At 43.8% G+C, this 25,823-nt stretch overlaps 1 protein-coding gene across 2 annotated transcripts in view; it reads right to left on the bottom strand.

The window, feature by feature from the left end:
• dock8 (dedicator of cytokinesis 8) overlaps positions 1 to 25,823 on the bottom strand; it is a 205,741-nt gene that overhangs the window by 168,471 nt on the left and 11,447 nt on the right. For both annotated transcript variants that reach the window (XM_033017783.1, XM_033017785.1), the window contains exon 2: positions 11,625 to 11,730. In XM_033017783.1, the coding sequence (XP_032873674.1) occupies positions 11,625 to 11,730 (106 nt within the window). The remainder of the gene's footprint in view (positions 1 to 11,624; positions 11,731 to 25,823) is intronic.

Raw genomic sequence — 25,823 nt, 5'->3', positions numbered from 1 at the left:
CCCAGGAAAGGCATCGCCCGCTCCACGACAGCGCTTCAGCGCTGCGCCGCCGCCAAAGCCGATGTTCTGCGCCGCCGCCAACGCCGACGTTTTGCGCCGCCACCAAAGCCGATGTTCTGGCCAGGTCCCCTCAGGGAAACGTCGCTCCAGGACCCGCTGGTAGGCCGTGAGGACAGGTCGCAGACGCTGCTCGGAGGAAGGCAACTCCTCCGACCAGGTAGGGACTTAGAAAAGCAGTTTCCCCCTTCCCCCCCACCACCCCCCACACATAAAAGATTTAGACCCCCTGACTGTACACTTAACAAACTAAAAATAATAAAAAACGGAAAAAAAACGGACAGCTGCAGGACAGGCAGCCGTTCAGGACAGCGCCTCCTCCTATTCCCTCTATGGCAAGAATGTCTTTGTACGTTTCTATAAGATCCCCCCTCAATCTTCTAAATTCTAGCGAGTACAAACCGAGTCTATCCAGTCTTTCTTCATATGAAAGTCCTGACATCCCAGGAATCAGTCTGGTGAACCTTCTCTGTACTCCCTCTATGGCAAGAATGTCTTTCCTCAGATTAGGAGACCAAAACTGTACGCAATACTCCAGGTGTGGTCTCACCAAAACCCTGTACAACTCAGATTCAGATTCAGATTCAGATTCAATTTTAATTGTCATTGTCAGTGTACAGTACAGAGACAACGAAATGCATTTAGCATCTCCCTGGAAGAGCGACATAGCAAATGATTTAAATAAATAATAATAAGTGATAATAAGTGTCCGGGGGGTGGGGGGGTGATTGGCAGTCACCGAGGTACGTTGTTGAGTAGAGTGACAGCCGCCGGGAAGAAGCTGTTCCTGGACCTGCTGGTTCGGCAACGGAGAGACCTGTAGCGCCTCCCGGATGGTAGGAGGGTAAACAGTCCATGGTTGGGGTGAGAGCAGTCCTTGGCGATGCTGAGCGCCCTCCGCAGATAACGCTTGCTTTGGACAGACTCAATGGAGGGGAGCGAGGAACCGGTGATGCGTTGGGCAATTTTCACCACCCTCTGCAATGCCTTCCGGTCGGAGACAGAGCAGTTGCCATACCATACTGTGATGCAGTTGGTAAGGATGCTCTCGATGGTGCAGCGGTAGAAGTTCACCAGGATCTGAGGAGACAGATGGACCTTCTTCAGTCTCCTCAGGAAGAAGAGACGCTGGTGAGCCTTCTTGATCAGAGTTGAGGTATTGTGGGTCCAAGAGAGGTCATCGGAGATGTTGACTCCCAGGAACCTGAAGCTAGAAACACGTTCCACCTCCGTCCCGTTAATGTGGATGGGGGTGTGCGTGCCGCCCCTGGACTTCCTGAAGTCTACAATGAGCTCCTTGGTCTTCTTGGAGTTAAGGGCCAGGTTGTTGTCAGCGCACCATGCTGCTAAGTGCTGGACCTCCTCCCTGTAGGCCGACTCATCGTTGTTGCTGATGAGGCCAATCACCGTTGTATCATCTGCATACTTGATGATGGTGTTAGTACCACTGCGGAGCAGGTACCACTAGGAGCAGGGAGGTTCTACTGCAGTTAGTACAACTGCAGTAGAACCTCCCTGCTCCTATACTCAAATCCTTTTGCTATGAATGCTAACATACCATTCGCCTTCTTCACTGCCTGCTGCACCTGCATGCCTACTTTTAATGACTGGTGTACCATGACACCCAGGTCTCGTTGCATCTCCCCCTTTCCTAATCGGCCACCATTCAGATAATAATCTACTTTCCTGTTTTTGCCACCAAAGTGGATAACCTCACATTTATCCACATTATACTGCATCTGCCATGCATTTGCCCACTCTTATAATTCATAGTTTGTTTGAAGTTGTGTTTAATAGTCTGATAGCTGTGGGGAAGAAGCTGTTCCTGAATCTGGATGTTGCAGATTTCAGGCTCCTGTACCTTCTACCCGATGGCAGCGGAGAGATGAGTGTGTGGCCATGATGGTGTGGGTCCTTGATGATGCTGGCAGCCTTTTTGAGGCAGCGACTGCGATAGATCCCTTCGATGGTGGTGAGGTCAGAACCGATGATGAACTGGGCAGTGGTTACAACCTTTTGCAGCCTTTTCTGCTCCTGGAAGCTCAGGTTATCCTCTGAATCTTCTCCAGTAACTTACCTTCCATAGACACCAGGCTTACTGATCTATAGTTCCCAGAGTTTTCTTTACAGTCCCTCTTAAATCAAGGCACAACATTATCCACTCCCCACCTTACCCGTGCCTAATGATGATTTGTGTATCTCATCCATGGCCACTGCAATTTCTTCTCTTATATATACCTGATCGGATTCTGGACATTTATCCATCTTCATACTTTTTAACATGTACACCATCTCCTTTGCTCTAATGTGACATCCCCATCAACTTTCCCAAGTTCCTTGGACAGTATGTCTCTCTCAGCGTTAAAACATAGGAGAAACATTCATTGAAGACCTTGCCGCTCCACACATAAATGTCAACTTTGGTTTCTGAGGTTCCAATTCTCTCTCTGGTTACCCTTGTTCTCTTAATATACTTAGAAAATCTATTTGGATCCTGCTTAATCTTATCTGCCAGAGCTATCTCATGCCTTTTTTCCTCTCTTGATTTCCTTGATCCTCAATCCCCTATTTTCTGTCCCCTATAAGCATGTTCCTCAATCCCCTATTTTCCTGCATGAATGCATTTGATTCCAGCTGCGCATACCTGACCAATGCTCCTCCTTTCCCCTGCACTAAGCCTTAATATCTTTCTTTATCCAAGGTGCCTTCCTCCTGCCTGCCCCGTCCTGCCCTGCCCTGCCCTTCACTCAAACAGAAACATGCATGCTTTGGACTGCCACTGTCGCACTTTCAAATATCTTGACTCAGATAGCAACAGAGCAGGTATCTCACCCAAGTGAACACAGGTAATGGTGCTTTCTCACAGTGCGACCTGAAGCAAGACTTAACAAGAGTTTAACATCGTGGGAACCTCTGCAATAGCAGTACGGCATTCGTGGACCACCGAGGACCTCCGTGGCGCTAACGGCAGGTAGTTGTGTAACTTTGTAAGGTCGGGAGAAAATTCAAACGTTTTTGAATTTCTCCAAGAGTGACTTGAGCAGCGTTGCAACATTGTATGAACGCAGATGCCAGTGCGATATCCGTGCGATATCCGTAATGACACTTGCGGGTACCGTGGGAACTCCTGCGAACGGTAAACCCGGAAGCTTGACAGAGGGGACATAAGGTGAGTAAAAAAGGTGGTCTCAATATCGCCAATGGACCATGTGTCCATCGAGGACGTCCCACCTAATTGTCATTGTTTGAGAATCTTTTTCACAGTAAAAAGACTTGCAGAGATGCCTCTCAGAAAAGCGCAAAGAAAGGGGTCAAAGAAAGTCAGAAAGTTTTTAGCCATGCAGGTAACTCAGCAAGAGAGACAGGTGGAGAGGCAAGAGGAGATGCCAGAGATACCACTGCCTGTGGGCGCCTTGGAGCAGGGAGAGGGTGATCAAGGTGGATTTGAGATTGCCTCCCCAGTAGTGAGTATCTATAACAATATATTAGTTTATGTACAGGAGAACAATTTAATGTTATCCATGATTTAAAAACATACAATGCTACAGATGTAAAAGTGCTGTTTTTGCAGTTACCTTTAATTTATCTTATAAAAGTCTGTCTGTTCCCTGCAAAAACAGCACTTTTACATCTGTAGCATTGTATGTTTTTAAATCATGGATAACATTAAATTGTTCTCCTGTACATGTGCGATATTGAGACCACCTTTTTTACTCACCTTATGTCCCTTCTGTCAAGCTTCCGGGTTTACCGTTCGCAGGAGTTCCCACGGTACCCGCAAGTGTCATTACGGATATCGCACGGATATCGCACTGGCATCTGCGTTCATACAATGTTGCAACGCTGCTCAAGTCACTCTTGGAGAAATTCAAAAACGTTTGAATTTTCTCCCGACCTTACAAAGTTACACGACTACCTGCCGTTAGCGCCACGGAGGTCCTCGGTGGTCCACGAATGCCGTACTGCTATCGCAGAGGTTCCCACGATGTTAAACTCTTGTTAAGTCTTGCTTCAGGTCGCACCGTGAGAAAGCCCTTTAATAGTGTAAATCTGTATGATGAATGTTTGCATAATTGTTATCATGGGAAATGATATCATCTAAGTCACATTCACACCTGATTTCCATCCACACTAATTTCCACAGGGTCACTCAAATGTCATCCCATTCATTTTCCTTTTCTTCAGATAAGGGTATCGTCAACATTTATAGCACCCCTATTGCCTGTTGCTTTGAAGCAGCTAACTAAGATCGGGGTGCCTTTATTTAAAGTTAATTTATCTACATTTATTAATCAGATATGCACATGGTTATCATATGTAGCAAGGACAAATGGAACAACTGTCTACACCTTCTCCAGAACCAGCGTAAAGCTAAATTCATTAGTTGTTAAACTGATACTGAGGAGAAACAAGAATTTACCCTTGATTGCCCGTGGACATGGTCTGAAGCAGGGTCCCAACCCAAAACAGATTTGTCCATTCCTTCAACAGATGCTGCCTAACTCGCTAAGTTCCTCCAACACATTATTTTATGTCTATGGGCATGTCCACTTTACCCTAGTATATGCAATGTGTAATTGATGGTAAATAGAAATACAGGCAGAGAGAATCAAAAGGCAAAAGAAACAGAATGAAAGACAGAGGGAGAGCAAGGTAGAATGTATTACAGGCAGAGACAGAAAGTAGGGTTGATGTAAAGAATATTGATTTAAAAAAAATATTGAGCTGTGGACAACACTTGAAAGGCTCCTCTTAATGCTGAGGCATGGTTGAGAATGTGTTAGACTTTTTCATTGTTGAATGTCTTAACATGGTAGGGAGGCTTGTTTTGTACTATGAACCAGAGTGCAATACTGCCCAGAGTCTTTCATCGGGTCAGTAAAGGGCCTGTCCCACTTGCAAGTGATTGCGTGCATTTGGCGCGACCAACCGGAAGCGGAGTTCGCGCTAAGTTCGTGCTAAGTTCGCGCGTGACGTCATTTACGTCATGCTTACAAATCAGCTTGGCAGGAGGCGGGCCAACTGAATTTGGGCGATGCACGGCATCGGGCGGTGACATCATCACGCAACGCCACGCCGGGCGGTGACATCATCACGTAACGCCATGCGCTAGGCGTACGCCATCAAGATGCTGCGTACGCCATCATGACGCTGCGTACGACGTCAAGACGCTGCGTACGACCGCAATGCGCCTGCGTGCATACGCGGGCCAACAGGCCGTTGGCGCGCAAAGATTTCAGTCACTGCAGGAATTTCGGAGCCCCGCGCGATATCGGGACCAGCCCCGCACAACTCCATACCCCTCCGCGCTTCTAAGTGGGATCAGCCCAGCGCGGCCATACGGTGCCCGTACGCCTCAAGCGACCACGAGGTTGTGTCATTTGCGAGCCAAGGTCGCGTAAGTGGGACAGGCCCTTAAGTCAAAAGGGAGTACTAGACCGACTGGAATAATGAAGGAGGTCCGTGTTTCAGTGACTCTGAAAATGATAACGGTTGCAGTAGGGTGACCAATCACCAATTGGCAAAGGCAGGCCCTGGCCATCAGATTCAGCTTCTGCCAATTGCTCTCCCAAGCAGAAAAAGTCGCTCACAGATTTTGTCTGCTCAGTGTGCATTTCCAGGATTTTGATGAAATAAAAATGAAAGAACAGTGATACTGTAAATGCCCAAGTCAGGATAATGAGTTGTGAAGTCTGGAATTTGGAGATAATGACAACCTTGTTTTAATGGCCATGAAAATGCTCCATGAATACAACCAGCTCAACGAGTTACTGCAGTGTACCTTGGACTACAGTGAAGGGGTTGTTGCCAAGAACATCTGCTCCCTCAGCTTCTCAATGATATCCGTGTTCCACCACTGGTTTCACTGCTGAGCACAGCAGTAGAGGGAAGCTTAGACACGTTGACATCAGATTCTCAGCTCATGTTCGTGCTGTCTCAATGCCGTGCTTGCAGCTAAGCTGACCAACAGGAGGATATAACCAACATTTGGACCCAAAGTCCCTATCCTGAAGTGAGCACCAGCCATGAATCATATTCTTGACTTGAGCATAGACGCTGACAGAAATGTTTTGAGAGGTCAGAGGACAGTCAAAGTATTGAGACTCTGTGCAGTTCTGGCTGATGGACCAAAATAGCTAGTCCAATATATCCTCTGGTCAAAGGACACCCACCTGCCCCTGCCTAACTGTATCTCTGCCCCTCAATAATACGGTGATTGCAGATAAGGTGACTGGACCTTTTCATGAGATGACCATTCCTTGGTATTAAAATTATATCAGTTTTACATGCAATTCATCACTACCTTTTCTGAATCATGGTGGGGGTACTTCATATTAATTGAAAAATACCGATTATCCATCATCCGATTATCCATCATCCATTCAAACCAGTTTTATGTTGTCCCTCTTTTGCATTCACTCCCAACACATTAGGGGCAATTTACAGAGGACCAGTAACCTACAAATCCGCATGTCTTTGGGATGTGGGAGAAAACCTGGGCCACCTGGTGGAAACCCACGCGATCACGGGGAGTACGTACAATCTGCACACCTACAGCACCTGAGGTCAGGATAGAACCAGAGTCCCTGGCGCTGTGAGGCAGCAGCTCTACCAACTGTAACCGTGCTGCCCATTGGCTGCTGCTAACTCAGTGCTAAACCAAAAGAAAGTGAGTTTATGTCGACATGCTCTTGTTAAATTATATGGAGTGAAATTTAATACATCATCCAATGAACAATAAACCTCAACTAACCCTACCATTCATTTCATTCCATTCATTGCATTTGTATAATACCATTACACAACTAAGGCTCCCCGAGTCCTTTTAGCACAACAAAGATCAAACAAAATCTAACAGCAGGTCAGATGAAGGAACAATATGAAAAGCATTAACACGTTCTCCCTGAGGCCATGTGGATTTCCTCTGGGTGCTTCGGTTTCCTCCCACATCCCTATTATCTAAATGGTGGCCGACTACGAAAAGGGGAGATGCAGCGAGACCTGGGTGTCATGGTACACCAGTCATTGAAAGTGGGCATGCAGGTGCAGCAGGCAGTGAAGAAAGCGAATGGTATGTTAGCTTTCATAGCAAAAGGATTAGAGTATAGGAGCAGGGAGGTTCTACTGCAGTTGTACAGGGTCTTGGTGTGAGCACACCTGGAGTATTGCGTACAGTTTTGGTCTCCAAATCTGAGGAAGGACATTATTGCCATAGAGGGAGTGCAGAGAAGGTTCACCAGACTGATTCCTGGGATGTCAGGACTGTCTTATGAAGAAAGACTGGATAGACTTGGTTTATACTCTCTAGAATTTAGGAGATTGAGAGGGGATCTTATAGAAACTTACAAAATTCTTAAGGGGTTGGACAGGCTAGATGCAGGAAGATTGCTCCCGATGTTGGGGAAGTCCAGGACAAGGGGTCACAGCTTAAGGATAAGGTGGAAATCCTTTAAAACCGAGATGAGAAGAACTTTTTTCACACAGAGAGTGGTGAATCTCTGGAACTCTCTGCCACAGAGGGTAGTCGAGGCCAGTTCATTGGCTATATTTAAGAGGGAGTTAGATGTGGCCCTTGTGGCTAAGGGGATCAGAGGGTATGGAGAGAAGGCAGGTACGGGATACGGAGTTGGATGATCAGCCATGATCATATTGAATGGCGGTGCAGACTCGAAGGGCCGAATGGCCTACTCCTGCACCTAATTTCTATGTTACTATGTTTCTAAGACATGCAGGTTGGCAAGTTTTAAGCAGTGCCTTAAATGGAGATGGATAGAGGAGCAGAATTATTTTGGGAGGGACTTGCAGAGCAGGGATATACAAGATGCCAGAATTAGAGAAACAAAGATCTGGACAGGGGACAGAGAGAAGTCAGAAATGAAAAGAAGTAACAAAGGTCTTCAACGGAGTTTAATGATGAGATCTGTTAAGAAAGAGTCCCTTGCATTATCCTCATTTGAAATTCTCCAAAGATTGCAAACGCTCTACTTTTCTCTCCTCCTTAAAACCCACATCATTGCCCAACCTTTTGGTCAGCTGCTTTAAATCTTACATCACATTTTGTTTAATAACACATTAGTTTAGTTTAGAGATATCGCATGGAAACAGGCCCTTTGGCCCATCGAGTCCGCGCCGACCAGCGATTCATTCCCACACACTAATATTAACCTACACACACTAGTGAGAAATTATAATTTTACCAAGCCAATTAACGAACAACCCTGTACGTCTTTGGAATGCGAGCGGAAATCGGAGATCCTGGAGGAAACCCACGCAGGTCACGGGGAGAATGTACAAACTCCGTATAGACAGCATCTGTTGTCAGGATCAAACCCGGGTCTCTGGTGCCCTAAGGCAGCAACCCTACTGCTGCAACACTGTGCCGCTCAGATGCATCCTGAGGTGTTTTTCCATGTTCAAGCCTCCTCGTAAATCCAAGTTGCTCAACAACATGTTGCTATTGCTGAGATATGGTTAAACAAGACACTAGTACACACCATAAAACAGAGGAAATCTGGGCACAGGCATGCTATGGAATCAATTACAATATGCAAAAATATCCTCAGTCCTTTATATCCATTTACCAATTCCTGACCCCAAGCACATATTAGTTTGCTACAAGGGATCCATCCTGCTGACATGCCAGATTAAGCAGCATTTACTCAATTTATCACAATGTTCTAGTGTCCTAAGTACATGTTCATTTGCTTCATCAATGACTTTCCTTTCATGGGGTCAGAAATTGGAACGTTTGCTGATAATTGTACAATGTCCAAATCTATCCAGAACTCATCAGAAAAAAATAAGATGCTCGTACTTGTTTGTGGTAAGATCTATATTACATTCAGGCTGAGAAGTTCCAAGAAACATTCATATGTAAATGCCAGACAATGACCACCTTCAACAGAAAATGTCTTAACCATTTATCCTTGATATTCAATCATGTTACCATTGCCAACTCCTCCATCATTTAGATCCTGGAGGACATCATTGCACAGAACTAAATGCAACCATGTACTAAATATCCAAAGACCTCCAGCTATATGCAAGTTGGAATAGGAGGCAAGACTTCTCATTTGATGGATTTGCACATATCTAAACACACACAAGAATCTTATCACAGCCGTTCAGATAATGGAAATTCGCCCTTACAGAATTCACAAATCACTACCCAAACATTTGAGTACCAAACTAAATTTGTAATACAGATTATTTTCTTGGATGGGTTCTTGATTAGTAAGGGTGTCAAAGATTACAGTGGGAAGGCAGGAGAATGGAATTGAGAGGAGAAAAAAGATCAACCATGATCGAATGACTGAGCAGACTCGATAGGCCTAACGGCCCAATTCTGCTCCGCTGTCCTATGGTCTTATGACTCTTCCTCCACTATATCCCAGTAGGACATCCCACATCACAGCAGAGCCATTTCTGCTCATGTCAACATTGCTCCTTCTAACAGTCAATCACCTTCAACCTACCTCCTCTGGTCGTGAACCAATTGAGAAGAGGTTCTCTCCATGTTCTCTGTAAAGCCCTTTCAGAATTTTAGAAACCCAAATCTGGTCCTCTTTCAACATTCTCAGTTCAGTTTTGTTTATTGTCACGTGTACCCAGGTAAAGTGAAAAGTTTTTTGTTGCGTACTATTCAGTCAGCAGAAAAACAATACACGATTAATATATTTTCTGCGCCCTCTACTTCAGAATCATTTGGGAATCCTCTGCACCCTGTCTAAGCCTTCATGTTCCGAATATTGGTGCCCACAAATGGGCATGATACCAATGTATTGGTCAACCAATGTATTGGAAAATCTTCATGATTTCCTTACACCCGTACTATTTTCCTCTATTTATAAAGTCCAGGATCCCATTTACTTTTTTCGTATCATATTAGGTCATAAGGTCATAATGAATAGGAGTAGAATTAGGCCATTTGGTCCATCAAGTCTACTCTGCCATTCAATCATGGCTGATCCATCTCTACCTCCTAACCCCATTCTCCTCCCCATAACCTCAGTTTGTCCTGTCACTTTCAATGACTTGTGCCTAAATACCCCTGGATCATTCTATTATTCTAACCCTTTTAGAATTGTGGCCTCTATTATATATTGCCGCTCCACATTCTGCCCCCGGAAATGTCACACTTTACAGTTTTCTGCTTTAAATTGAATTTGACAACTATCTGTCCACTTCCCACAGCCTGTTGATATCAGCCTGAATTCTATTTACGATTTTCTTCACAGATCAATATACAAAAACTGTTTTGTTTTACAAATGGACTTGAAGTTTTTAATTTCAGAGGTTCAGGTGATTTATGTTTCTTTGAAATTTTTGTTGACATTAGTCTGGCAAAATGCTAAAATGGTGAGCTTCCACAATTGTACTTCCGCTATAAGCTGGGCCTAATATATACAGAAGAGGGATAGGTAGCTTCCATTTTTCAAATCTATGGATGAAATTAGAATTCCAGATTTTCTTCGGGGTTTGAACATTGATGTTCTGTGGAATTCTCTGCCACAGAAGGTAGTTGAGGCCAGTTCATTGGCTATATTTAAGAGGGAGTTAGATGTGGCCCTTGTGGCTAAAGGGATCAGGGGGTATGGAGAGAAGGCAGGTACAGGATACTGAGTTGGATGATCAGCCATGATCATATTGAATGGCGGTGCAGGCTCGAAGGGCCAAATGGCCTACTCCTGCACCTATTTTCTATGTTTCTATGAATGCCTTCATAAATGGTAAATAACATTCATGCCACCTACTCTTGACATTTAATGGGCATCATCATCGCTGAGTCCCTCACTATCAACATTCTGGAGGCACAATGACGAGAAGCTCAAATGAACCGGCCATTATATAGCTTGCAACCGCTGCACCTTCTTTCTGCCTGTCTCAATACTATGGCTATAAGAGCAGACTAGGGGCCAGGTTCCTGACGGTGAGCAACACTGTCTTCCTGACCCTCCAAAATCTTTACATACTTTACAAAGCAGGAATAACAATGTGACGGCATACTCTCCGCTTGCTTGGTTGAGAGCTGATGCAAAAATGTTCAAAAACATTGGCGCTATTCTGGACAAATTAGCCTGCTTGATTCGTAACCCATCCACTTTCTTAAGCTTTCATTTCCTTCTCTGGTGGTGCACATTCGCTGTAGTGTGCACCAACTACAATAGCACTATTGTTATTTGCCTAGATTACCTCAACAGCAACAAACTAATCAGTAACCTCTAGTTACTGGAACGATAAGGGTTTCCAGTGCATAGGAACATCACCACCTGTGTGTTACACACCTTCTAGATTTTGAATTACATCACTGATCCTTCATAGAAACATAGAAAATAGGTGCAGGAGTAGGCCATTTGGCCCTTCGAGCCAGCACCGCCATTCAATATGATCATGGCTGGTCATCAAAAATCAGTACCCCGTTCCTGCTTTTTTCCCATATCCCTTCTGACTTTTACATTGTTGAGTACACTAATAAGATTGGCAATAATTGTCTATATAAACAGCTATGCACATAATGAGTGTTCAAATCAAAAATAGATAATGGTAGAGGAAAATCCTGTACTTACTATCTGAAATGAGAGAGTGCCACAGCTACTTGTATGGCGTTGATAATTTGTGGCTGGCTGGTGTGTCTGCTGGAAACATTGTTTCCTAATTTCAGCTGAGGAATACCTGCAATAAAAAAATTACTATGTTAAAATTTAGAAGTAGACAGAGTAGAATACCATGCAATTAGCATTGTTGTTTTACATGACAGTTCTTCAGAGCATCATCAGAAACCCACAACACCCTGGCCGCACACTCATTTCACCCCTGCCATCGGGAAGTAGGTACAGGAACCTGAAAACTGTAACCTCCAGGTTCAGCTTCTTCCCTTCAGTCATCAGGCTATTAAATACAACAACCTCCATTAAGCTCTGAACTACATAGACTATTATTATGTTTAAGAAGGAACTGCAGATGCTGGAAAATCGAAGGTAGACAAAAATGCTGGAGAAACTCAGCGGGTGAGGCAGCATCTATGGAGCGAAGGAAATAGGCAACGTTTTGAGTCAAAACCCTTCTTCAGACTGATGTGAGGGTGGGAAGAAGAAATGAAGAGGAGGAGCCAGTGGGCTGAGGGAGAGCTGAGAAGGGGAGGAGAAAGTAAGGACTATCTCAAATTAGAGAAGTCAATGTTCATACCGCTGGGGTGCAAACTGCCCAAGCGAAATATGAGGTGCTGCTCCTCCAATTTACGGTGGTCCTCACTCTGGCCATGGAGGAGGCCCAGCACACAAAGGTCAGTTTCGGAATGGGAGGGGGAGTTGAAGTGCTGAGCCACCAGGAGATCAAGTTGGTTATTGCGAACTGTTCGGCGAAGCGATCGCCAAGTCTACGCTTGGTCTCACCGATGTAGAGCAGCTGACATCTAGAGCAGCGAATGCAATAGATGAGGCTGGAGGAGGTGCAGGTGAGGGGGGGGAGAAGAGGGGGGGGGGAAGAGGGGGGGGGAAGAGGGGGGGGGAGAGGGGGGGGAAGAGGGGGGGGCGAGAGGGGGGGGGGAGAGGGGGGGGAGAGGGTGGGGGGAGAGGGGGGGGGGAGAGGGGGGCGGGGGCGGAGAGGGGGGGGGAGGGGGGGGGGAGAGAGGGGGGGGGAGGAGAGGGGGGGGAGAGAGGGGGGGGGGAGAGAGGGGGCGGGGATGAGAGGGGGGGGGAGATGAGGGGGGGGAGAGAGGGGGGGGGAGAGAGGGAGGGGGAGAGAGGGGGGGGGAGAGAGGGGGGGGGAGAGGGGGGGGGGGAGAGAGGGGGGGGGAGAGAGGGGGGGGAGAGGGGGGGGAGAGGGGGGGGGGAGAGGGGGGGGGGGAGAGGGGGGGGGGAGAGGGGGGGGAGAGAGGGGGGGGGAGAGAGGGGGGGGGGAGAGGGGGGGGGGAGAGAGGGGGGGGGAGGGAAGAGGGGGGGGGGGGAGAGAGGGGGGGGGGGGGAGGAGGGGGGGGGGGGGAGAGAGGGGGGGGAGAGATGTATTTAATCCCATTACTTTTCCAATATAGCCACACCATTTGCAGACACATACTGTACTTGACAAAACTATTGCTGGACACAATAACAAGTCTGATACCACATTCTCTTTGGTGCCCTCACCCCATAAAGACTTCATTAGTTCGGAGCAAGGGTACAGCTTTCATCAGGCACAATGATTTTTCAAATCCTTGTAACCGATCAATAGCAGATTAAGAATATGGGAGCAATACTCATATGTTTAAACATAATCCTTTTCACTGGTTTGGTAATTTGTGTGATCAGATTTGCAGAAGCCACAAACCATCTTATTTTCATTCAAAGACCTGCTCTCAAGGAAATAAGAGACACTTCTTGTTATTGTTTCAAGGAAAAACCAAAACATGAGAAGTTGACTACAACGTTGTGTCTTTCTTGACCCGCTATGCTCATAAATTCATAAGTTCTAGAAGCAGAATTCGGCCTAAATTAGGCCCATCAAGTCTGCTCTGCCATTCAATCTTGGCTAATCTATCCTTCCCTCCCTGCTGTCACTCCAGCGCTATGTTTCTTCCCTGACCTGCTGTGTTACTCAGTCTGAAGAAGGGTCTTGACCCGAAACGCCACCCATTCCTCCTCTTCAGAGATGCTGCCTGACCCACTGAGTCACTCCAGCATTTTGTGTCCATCTTTGGTTTAAACCAGCATCTGCAGTTCCATCATACACATTACTCCAACATTTTAAGGATTGTTTTGGAATGTCCCACCTGCAAACACTTACTCCGCCTTTGGCACATGCACAGTTTATAGTTTTGAGAAGGAGCTTGTGCAACGAATTTGGCCTTTGCAACTACAAATAGAAGTCTACTTGCCATTTCACATCTTTTTCTTTTCCATGATTAACACAACTGAAGGCAGCTTTAATATTTTACCTTAACCATAAAGCTGAGGAAATATTAGATAAAGTGACTGATTTTCAGTCTCTTTATAACTGTTGGTATGCAAATTACGATGCTGAACTTCACTCACTCACTGATGGTAAAATGGAGGCTTCATTGTCTCTTCTACTGACAAAACTGAGCACGTCACTGGTGTCTAAACTAATTTGGTACATTGAAGTAGCAGTCGAGGCAGGAGTCAATTCTTAGCCGTGTTTTAACTGATCAAAAATAGGAAGAGTAGCAGCAATGTCGACCCAAGGCATTTTCCTGTAGATTTCACTCACGAGAATGCCATAACAGCAATTACCAAGCAACAAATGAAAGAAGAAAACAATAATATCCATTAACTGGTAAACACATGAAAAATCTTCACCCAGTTTTAAATTTCAATGAAGTTATGTTTGAAAAATGTGGGCAATTTGTAGTCATGCTTTAATCATGTTAGTATGAGTCAGCCTCCAAGTTATTTACTACCAATGATTGCTTCTGTTAAGTTATTTCCTCTACCCATTTGCACTTTCCTATATTTAAGTTTCAACATGATACTCGTCTGAATGAATGTTTGCACATTTCAAGTTCAAACAAGATTCATCTCACCAGAGTGATATTTGCTAAATGAATATCAACTTTGACAACTTAAGAAGAAATTCAGCAAATACCATAAAATTTGTCATCCATACTGAACAAACAAGAACAAAAAAAGAACTACGGTATCCAAGAACGTGCACATTAAGTCAAGAGTGAATTATTGTCGTATGTACCGAAACAGACAATGAAATTCTTACTTGCAGCAACAGCACAACAGGTTTATAATGGCACTCAATAGATAATAGATAATATAATAAGCAAACAAGAAATAGTTCAATAAATAAAACCCCTAATATACAGTAAACCCTCGTTATAATAAATCATGGTTGGGGGTGGGGGTGGAATGTTATCCTTTACTGCCGATTGTCCACCATAACCTAGTAAGGGATTATCGAGTAATAGAGTATCATTGTTATCAGGCAAATGAACCATCCTACTAACAAATACAGCAGTCCTGAGCTACTGTCTACCTCTTTGGAGACCCTTGGACTCTCTTTGATCGGACTTTACTGATCTTGCACTAAACATTATTCACGGTAATGCCTTTATCATGAATCTGTAATGTGTGGATGGCTCAACTGTAGTCATGTATTAAGTTTCCGCTGACTGGTTAGCATGCAACAAAACCTTTTCACTGTACCTCGCTACCCGTGACAATAAAATAAACTCAAACTCAAGTAGTAGAAACAAAGAACTGCAGATCCTGGTTAATACACAAAAGAATGCAAAGTGCTGGATTAACTCAGCACATCAGGCAGCATCTCTGGAGGACATGGATAAGTGACGTTTTGGGTCGAGACCCTTCTTTAGACACACGGTCTGGAACTGGGCCTGGAATCCAGGTGAGTTGATGGCCCCAGTCTGGGGAGAAGCGAGGATTGGTGGAGTCATTGGTTGTAGCCCCTGGGCAGCCTGTGTGCAGGCAAGGGTCAGTGGTGATGGTGACAGGTGGAGGTGAGGCCAGGAAGTGGCGAAGAAAGCTGCGTGGGCCAGGAAGTGGCGAAGAAAGCTGCGTGGGCCAGCAGTGGCGGCTGTAGGCCTGGAAACAGCTGGGGAGGTGGTTCGGGTCGGCACCGGTAGCCTTGCCTGGTGGTGAAGATCAGTAGGACCCACTGCCATAAACAAAATCTGTTCTAAAGAGGTTCGTCATAATGTTTACTATAGTGCAAAAACACGACAAAGCCGAAAGTCCCTAGTGCAACCTAGGCAGTTTGTAGTTTAGTTGGGGATCGTATTGTTCAATAGCCTGATGGCCTGCAGTTTTCAGACCTTCCGCCGTCCGTGAATTGAAAGCATGGCCAGGGTGGTGTGGGTCCTTCATGCTGCTGGATGCCTTTGTGAGACAGTACCTTTTATAGATCCCTTCGATGGTGGGGAGGTCAGTACCCATGATGGACAGGGCAGTGTTCACCACTTTTTGTAATCTCCTTCGTTCCTGGGCTTTCGATTTGCCAGGCTATGATGCAACCAGTCCATATGGTCTCTACACCTGCAGAAGTTCAAGTGAGTATTTGTTGACATACCAAATCTTCTCAATCTTCTAAAGATTTAGAGGCTTTCTTTAAGCTTGCTTTGTGCTGGGATAAGGACAGATCTTCAGAGGAACTTGAAGTTGTTGACTCTCTCCACCACTGAACTGTTGATGAAGCCAGGTGTATGGGTACTTGGCCTTCCTCTTCTAAAGTCAATAATCAACTCCTTTGTTTTACTTACGTTGAGAACAACGGTGATGTCGTCGGCGAATTTAAAGATGGAGCTTGAAATGTGTCTGGCCACACAGTCATCGGATATAGAGCAAGGGACTGAGCACGCAGCCTTGAGGTGCCCTTGTGCTGACGGTTAGAAGAGGAAATGTTGTTGCCAATTTGTACTGATTGTGTTCTGTTGATGAGGAAATCGAGCATCCAATGACAAATGGATGTGCAGAGACACAGCTCCCTGAGCTTAGCAACAAGTTTAGAAGGAATTATGGTGTTGAACACTGAGTCTACGAACAACAGTCTGACATGGATTTTTATTGGCCAATGGTCCAATGCAGAGTTGAGAGCCAGTGCACCCCCTGTTGATCTATTGTGGCGATAGGAAAAGTGCAGCGGGCCCAGGTTCTTGCTGATTGGAGTTGATATGCACTATAACCAACCTCTCAAAGCACTTAATTACCACAGAAATTAGTGGTAGTCACCGAGGCACGTAACCTTACTCTTCTTGGGCACCAATATTATTGATGCCCTTTTAAAGTAGGTGGGAACCTCAGACCTTAGTAATGAGTGGTGGATAATGTCCACAAAAACTCCCGCCAGTTGGCCCTGCACTGTATTACTCTATTTGGGTCATCTACAAAGCTGCTAAAAGATCATGAGTTTTTGTGAAATGGGTAATCTAAAATGTAATATTCCATTCACACTGGTACATTTATTTCTGAGAGAAAACACGTTTCCTGTCCAAACTCAGCTATTTTTGCTCATGCCTTTTATTCAATTCAATTCAATTCAATTCAACTTTAATGTCATTGCACAAATACTGAGTATGGGTACAACGAAATGCAGTTTTGCGTCAGTCCGTAGTAGTGCAATATAGAAATTTAAAAAAAAGAGGATACAGAATAATAAAAAATACAGAATAATTAAACAATGGGGACGGAGGGACCGGAGGAATCTATCGGCGGGACTCCGAGTTCAGCAATGCGACGGTATGATTGTAGAAGCTGTTCCTCATCCTACTGGTACGAGACCTGAGGCTCCTGTACCGTCTCCCTGATGGGAGGAGGGCAAACAGTCCATGGTTGGGGTGGGAGGGGTCTTTAATGATCTTCCCAGCCCGTTTCAGACACCGTTTTCGGTGGAGGGCATCCATGGCAGGGAGCGGGGCACCGATGATGTGCTGCGCGGTTTTCACCACCGTTGTAGTGCCTTCCTGTCCGCAACAGTGCAGCTGCTGTACCATACCGTGAAGCAGGTGGTCAGGATGCTCTCGATGGTACACCGGTAGAAGTTGGTCAGGATCTGGGGGGACAGGTGGGCTTTCTTGAGCCTCCTCAGGAAGTAAAGGCGCTGCTGTGCCTTTTTGATCAGCTTGGAGGTGTTGAGGGACCAGGACAAATCCTCCGAGATATGTACCCCGAGGAATTTGTAGCTGGAGACGCGCTCCACCTCAGTCCCGTTTATATGGATGGGGGTATGTCTGCCCCCATGACCTTCCTGAAGTCGACAATGATTTCCTTCGTCTTCTTGGAGTTGAGGATGAGGTTATTGTTGGCACACCAGGTTGTCAGGTGCTGGACCTCCTCTCTGTAGGCTGACTCATCGTTGTCACTGATCAGTCCTACCACCGTGGTGTCATCAGCAAACTTAATGATGGCGTTGGATCCGTACTTAGGGATGCAGTCGTGGGTGAAGAGGGAGTAGAGGAGAGGGCTGAGCACACAGCCCTGTGGCACGCCGGTGTTCAGTGTTATAGTGGTGGAGGTGAGGTTGTTGACCCTAACAGACTGTGGTCTGTTGGTGAGGAAATCCAGTGTCCAGTTGCAGAGGGAGGTGGAGATGCCAAGCCCGCTGAGTTTGGTGATCAAGCTGGCGGGGATGACAGTGTTAAAAGCGGAGCTGAAATCAATGAACAGCAACCTGATGTAGGAGTTGTTGTTGTCTAGGTGGGTCAGGGCAGAGTGTAGGGCCGCCGATATGGCGTCCTCTGTAGACCTGTTGGCCCGGTAGGCAAACCGATGGGGGTCCAGTGTGGGGGGGAGGCTGGCTTTGAGGTGAGCACAAAGATGCTGTAGCACTTCCACACCTTTGTGCAAATTAGAAAATACTCAATGATTAGTAACATGGATGATAAAATAATCCATGATATCCGTAATCTGAAGAAGGGTCTGATCCAAAACGTCTGGGACATATGGCTTCACAGGCATTTGTAATTGCACAGGTGTGTTCAATTGCCTCCTTAATGCAGGTATAAGAGAGCTCTCAGCACCTAGTCTTTCCTCCAGTCTTTCCATGGAGACTTTGGAAACTTTTATTGCTGTTTATCAACATGAGGACCAAAGTTGTGCCAATGAAAGTCAAAGAAGCCATTATGAGACAGAGAAACAAGAATAAACCCTTAGGCTTACCAAATTCAACTGTTTGGAATATAAATAAGAAGAGAGAGAGCATTGGTGAGCTTACTAACCGCAAAGGGACTGGCAGGCCAAGGAAGACCTCCACAGCTGATGACAGATGAATTCTCTCCATAATAAAGAAAAATCTCCAAACACCTGTCCCACAGATCAGAAACACTCTTCAGGAGTCAGATGTGGATATGTCAATGACCACTGTCCGCAGAAGACTTCATGAACAGAAATACAGAGGCTACACTGCAAGATGCAAACCAATGGTTAGCCGCAAAAATAGGATGGCCAGGTTACAGTTTGTCATGAAGTACTTAAAAGAGCAACCACAGTTCTGGAAAAAGGTCTTGTGGACAGATGAGACAAAGATTAAGTTATATCAGAGTGATGGCAAGAGCAAAGTATGGAGGAGCTAAAGAACGGCCCAAAATCCAAAGCATACCACCTCATCTGTGAAACACGGTGGTGGGGGTGTTATGACCTGGGCATGTATGGCTGCTGAAGGTCATGCCTTTTATATACTGAAGGAAAACTGAAGGGGACTAGCCCCCAAAACAAGCATAAGCTAAAGATGGCTGCAATACAGGCCTGGCAGAGCATCACCAGAGATACATGGTGATATCCATGAATCGCAAACTTCAAGCAGTCATTGTATGGAAAAGATATGCAACAAAATACTAACCATTGACTACTTTCATTTACATGACATTGCTGTGTCCCAGACATTATGGTGCCCTGAAATGGGGGGACTATGTATAAACACTGCTGTAATTTCTACATGATAAAACCAAAATGTATAAAAATGACCTTTATAAAAATCTGACAATGTGCACTTTAACCACATGTGATTTTTTTTCTATTACAAATCTCAAATTGTGGAGTACAGAGGCCATTAAATAAATGATGGGTCTTTGTCCCAAACATTATGGAGGGCACTGTAATCTCACCAGATATCATTCAGTATCCATTGCTTTTATTAAACAAAAATCTATTTACATTGTACATGTGTGTGTGTCAACATCCTTCTGCGATAGATTCTAACTTTCAATACTAATTTCAGTCACTATTTCCTTCCGCTGCTTCGACTACAAGAACAACGCTGAACATTTTCCAGTTCATTAACATTCTCAATAACTTCCAATACAAGAGACAGATATTGATTTTCACATTTTCCTACAGAAACAAATGCGAACTACATCTAACCAAAGAAAAGCCATCTGAATGCAAAATTAAGGCTTTTGATGGGAAGTCAAATCAAGAATCAGGGTCTCCCTAACAGCCACACACATTTTTAACCCTATTTGTTAGGTTGTGTGTGCTTACTACAAGCAGAATAAAAGCAAGTGCAAAGAAAATATGCTTCCAGGTCTTTTTTCAGGTAATGATTCTCCATTTTCAGTGGCAAGGAAGAGCGGGTGGTTCATGGAGCCAAAGACAATTTAATTGAGTGTATTTTAGTCCCATTTGTAAAAATCTCCAATTTAAAACAATATTTTTTGATGACAATCAAATATAACTAGAATCAAATATGAGCACAAATCATCTAATTAAAATACAATAAATGGGGTTTTATTTAGTTTGATACTGCACGCACTAGGACTTAAAGGCATTAACGCGTAAATTAAATGGATTGCTTGGTAATTGCCTTGAAACACAGCAACCAGAATCTTTGGTTGAAATCAAGGTTTCCAGGGGTGAGCAAATGACCTAATCTAACAAAAAGGCAGCCTCATTCAATTAACAGGATGATTTATTTAAATCATGGAAAAGTGTCACAAAGCAATTCTAAAGTATCAGCAGACCATATTTTTTTAATTTTATAATAAATTACTTAAAATGTTTAAAGAAAACAAAGCATTGAAATAAACAGCTGGATAATTTACAGGAAACAACTTAAAGAGGAAAATAGCCCCTTCAACCCACACATTAAAAAGTAATTAAGATAACTAATTGCTTCCATCATTGTAAGTTCCTTAACAATTTCTGCATTCTTGCCTTTTGGATTATGGGTCACATTTTGCATCTTGTTTCCTTTTGTGGATATGTGTATGTATTCCGAGTGGAAAACATTATTTTATTTGGGTTAAACATTCATTTAAAATCAACCTGTAAATTGCACGAAATGCATGTTTTTGGCTTGCCATATATAGGTAAATGTGATAAATATGAACACTATACTCCTGCATAACCAGATTTCCCACATAACAATTTACTTTTCATGCTGAAGGACAAGACTGAAATATCAAGCCATTTTTCAGGCTGGAATTTTTTTTCCAACAAAAGCAAAATGTTGGACTTGGAGATTTAACGTGAATCCAAGTCCTATTTGCAGAGACTCCAGAGATGCTGCCTGACCCCGCTGAGTTACTCCAGCATTTTGTGCCTGTCCTATTTGCAATATTGCTTTCCAATTGAAGGATGAAACATGACATCATCATCTATTTAACCAATCTACCTTTTTCATGTTAGCCAGGTTTAATCACTTCTCAATTTGAAAATGTGTGTGTATCAAACTCTAATTTGGATAGAACATATACTCCGATACAGACACTTTTGTGTGGTACCAGGAGAAAAATTAAACTAAAATTGAGCCACATATGTCATATGAAATTTGAACTAAGTGAGAGTTAAGTGCATCCAATCCAGTGTTCAATAAGCATGTTTTAAATTAAGTAAACAGTGCATTTAATCAATGATGGTTATTTGTAACATCTGATGGGCTTCCATTACCTGTCGGTTCCTGGTAATAGTGTTCCCCCAACTAATGTGCTTCAAAAGTGGAGCAGCTCCTAAATAAATCCCCTGCCCCAGGATCTTAATCATTTGAGTTAGAAGTGTTCACCTGAAGGAAAACAAGGCAAGCTCAAAGTAGTTTCAATCGAAGCCACAACGTAACTGGAGGAGTGCTGTGTGGCATTCCAAGAATAGCCTGAGCACCCCGCCCCCCCCTGATAATTCTCTTGAAAAAAGGTCTCAACCCAAAACGTCACCCATTCCTTCTCTCCGGAGATGCAGCCTGCCCCACTGAGTTACTCCAGCAATTTGTGTCTCTCTTTACGAGTTAGATAGGTGGAAAATCCATCTTCAGAACAAAGTTCCCAAATGGCTGCCTTTGTTTGTGAGGTTACACTTTAGATACATAGAGCCAGAATGGAATTTAACCTGTTTTGTATTAGAGCAGGTTTCCATCTATCTAGGCTTCCAGGAAGGTCTGAAGAAGGGACCCTGACCAAAATGTCATCTGGCCATTCCTTCCCTGGATCTGCCTGACAGAATTCCTCATTCATTTTGTGTTTTGCTCAAAATTCCAACATCTGCAGTTGCAGGAAAAAAAATCCCACGGCAATATTTGAGTAAAACAGCAAATTCCCCTGGTGCCTCTGTTAAATTCCACACGCAGACAACCTCATTAAAATTAAAAGATTATCTGGTTACTCATTCAACGTAATGCTGGTTTTGCTCAGGGTCAGGGCTGCAGTGAACCAAAAAGGGGGGGGCAACCACAGAAAAAAATTCTCAGAAATAAAATGCATGATAACAATTTTTTGAAAATCTCCAGTGATGGAAATCTGAAAGAAAAACAGAAAATGTTAGAAATTCTGTGGATCAAGCAGTATCTACAGAACATAGACCAAAATGGTCCAATGGTAGAGTTGCTGCCTTACAGCTCCAGAGACCTGAGACTTGACTACATGTGCTCCTTGTGTGGAGTTTGCATGTTCTCCCTGTGACCATGTGGGCTTTCTCCGGGTGCTCCTGTTTCCTCCCACATTCCAAAGGTATGCAGGTTTGCAGGTTAATTGGCTTCTGTAAAGTATCCCTGGTGTGTAGGATAGAATTGGTGTGCAGGTGATGGTCAGTGCACACTTGGTGGGCCAAAGGGCCTGTTTGCACACTGTACCTCTAAAATGAACTAAACAAAAGAGTACAACACAGGAGCAGTCCTGCCCTGGTTTGTCCTACCAAAGTACAACATCTCTCATTTATCTGAATTAAACTCCTTTCCCCATTGCTCAGCCTTTGGCTCGGTTGTGATAGCATTCAGGTCATACAGCTTACAGCAGATGAACACAATGTGTCACCAGCTCTGATGAGTATTACTGGGCTCTACCAGAATAATCCCAGCAGAGGAAGCTGTGCCTCAGCATACCAATGGTCCATACTGTCACACTTCACATAGAATCTAACATTCACTATATTCGTACTGCTGCCTTCTGATAACACATAACTTACATGTTTTGGGGGCTGGGACTTCTTATAGCACTGCTATAGGATAGGGAATCTATATGCATGCAGTCAATGTCACTTGAAACACAGGTAAGTCTGAATCCTTGAAAAATCACCTACTTGTTCCACCTACTGATCTCTGGCCTCTTAGAAAAATGCTCCATGCCCTTTTCAAAAAGTAATTCTGAAGAATCATGTATATCAATCTAACAAGTGACTATCTTTAAACAGACTGAACGACCATTCTTATGCAGTAGAAGAGACAAATGACGATAATTTTCAATTAGCTGCAGTCTTGGACGAGCAAAGGCTTGTCAAATTACAGCAATAGAAAGAAGCAAATAAATTGTTCACAGTCCACTTAAGTGGCGATGGGGGCAGCAGATGAAGAGCCTTCAGTGTGTTTAAGTAAGAGCCATCAGCTGGGCTACAGATGTCCAAAATGGGAATGTCCAAGTCCAAGTACAGAATCAGGTCATAAACAGCCCTCTTTGCAACATTATCTCAAGGGGGGCAATTCATTAAAGGTCTGCCACAAACTTTTATCTTATTGGAATCACATATCTGCTTCATGAGGTAATGTGCAAATGGCAATTTTCTAAGAAATTACTGAAAGCTCAGGATCAAAAGAAATTTTTTAATAGAGATGAAAAAAATTAGTACTCGCACTTTCATACATAGTGGCATTTATATGTACCTTATCTATGCTCCCCACACCCATAATTTTAAAACCTCCAGAAAATCAACACCATAGCCTCCTGCAATCCGCTGAGACAATTCCTGCCAATCATCCTTGCAACTAAAGCGCTTTATTCCAGGCAACATCCTGGCGAATCGCCTCCATACTCTTTATAGCACTGCAACATCCTTTCTATTGTGCAGTGACCAGAATGCAAGGATTTTCTAATTGTGGCCTAATCAATGCATTCATTTAAGCTACCTCGATTCATCAAGCATGAAAGCAGCCCTTCAGCTCATGAAGTCTACACCATTCATTAAGCACCCATTTATACTCAACTTATTTTTTATACTCTCTATACTCTCATCAACTTCCCCCAGATTCTACCACTCACCTGCACACTGTAGGCAATTTACAGTGACCAATTAATCTACCACCCCATATGTCTTTGAAAACTAGAGAACTTTTATTTGGGGGGGGGGGGGGGGGGGGGGGGGGTGAAGAGAGGGACATAGGGAGAATATTTAAATTCCACAGAGACAGCACTGGAAGTCTAGACTGAAGCTGGGTAGTTGGAGCTGTGAGGCAGCAGCAGCTCCATTAGTTCTGTCACTGTTCTGCCCTAGCTTTGATTATATTGGTTTGTACCTCTTGGTGCAGAGATGTAATGCCACTGAGAGCCTTTTTCTGATGGTAAAGGATTCTAAAACTAAAGGACATGGGTTAAAGACGAGAGAGAAAATGTTCAAAAACGATCTGAGGGGCAGGTTTTTCCACATAAGGGGGGGGGGGGGGGTGAAAGCTACAAGGGGATGTGGTAGAATCAATTACAAAACATTTGGACAGGTGCAGGGATAGGGAAGGAATTGGGGGAAATGGGTCAAACACAGGAAATGGATTTGGTATAGATAGGCATCTTAGTGCGGCATGTTTTTGTGCTGTGTGATTAGGACTTAGAACAAAGCTCGTATGACATTTAAAGATCTTCCACGTGATTCACTTCAATTCAAAAATAAACATCAGAGCAAATAAAAGTGTGGTAGAGTTGAAGAAAGCAATTTGAGCTGGTCACTTCTTCCTTTTTGGTGCCATTTCCTTTAAATCCACAGCCACAACGGATGTTGGCATCATGTCCTGCACATTATGTATAATGTTAGTGAAGCACCAGTCCCTTCAAAATGAATGTTGCTTCAACCTGACAAAGTGTTGATAATTCGATTATCAAAAGGAATACATGACTGAGCCCTTTAAATTGGTGCTAAATTGGTCAAAAACTGCCTGATTCATATCTCAATATTATTTGCTCTGTACCCCTCATTATATCCAACCTTGGCTAAACAATCAAATGCTTTATTTCTATTTCTGAAAAAAATAATGATTATGAATTATAAACCAAATGTAGTGTCCAATGTCAGATGCATTGATTAGATTGACACTTGTTGCTTGCTGAATTGTTTTTCTCTTGCTTGCCTGAAATATTGAGCCTTTGAAGATGTTTGTGCAGCTGTAAGGTTCAGTGGTTGAAGCTTTCAGTCAGAATTAATAAGCCACTATGTTCTATGCCAGCAATTATGTGGTCAGAGGAAGAAAAACTGCAGTTCTGAGATTTATTCCAATATGCATTTTCTTTTGCGATCAAATGGAAAGAAACATAGATGAGATAAATGTTAATAATTACTCTCAGATCATTTTGAATAGTGTGTTGTGTGGAAAGACAGCAGAGGCTCAAATGGTGTATAAACACTAGCATGAATTGGTTAGACATTGAACTTTACAGCATAGAAACTGGACAATGTATCTCATGTAATATTATTAATATGTACATTCAATATAATTTGAGAGCACCAGTGATACACAAGTCACATTTGTCTCCAAGCTCTCAAGCCAAGCTAACTTGTGAGATAAGGAAGCCATGTTTTACAATCCTTTTCCCAAAATTAAATTAAATTTATTAACAAAATACTGAAGATCACAATACTCTTCTTGTGGCCATACATATCACTGACGCCAGTATGGCTCACAGCATTTTGCAGTTTGCCTTCAATAAGTAGTTTGAATTAACTGCCCCCTTGTCATTACCTTAAATAAAATTCCCTTACGTATGTAACAAATAAAGCAAAATGTATGAAAATTGACAGCAAACTTGACCTAATCTGTAAATGTTCCTCCATTTGTTACCAATAATCCTATCTGCCATAATGCCTCAAAACCCATTGGCCAGTAGTCATTCTACAGCAAGACAATGATCC

The sequence above is a fragment of the Amblyraja radiata genome, chromosome 3 (assembly GCF_010909765.2).
Source record: "Amblyraja radiata isolate CabotCenter1 chromosome 3, sAmbRad1.1.pri, whole genome shotgun sequence".
Taxonomy (NCBI): Eukaryota; Metazoa; Chordata; class Chondrichthyes; order Rajiformes; family Rajidae; genus Amblyraja; species Amblyraja radiata.
This window is presented reverse-complemented; position numbering and strand designations above follow the sequence as displayed.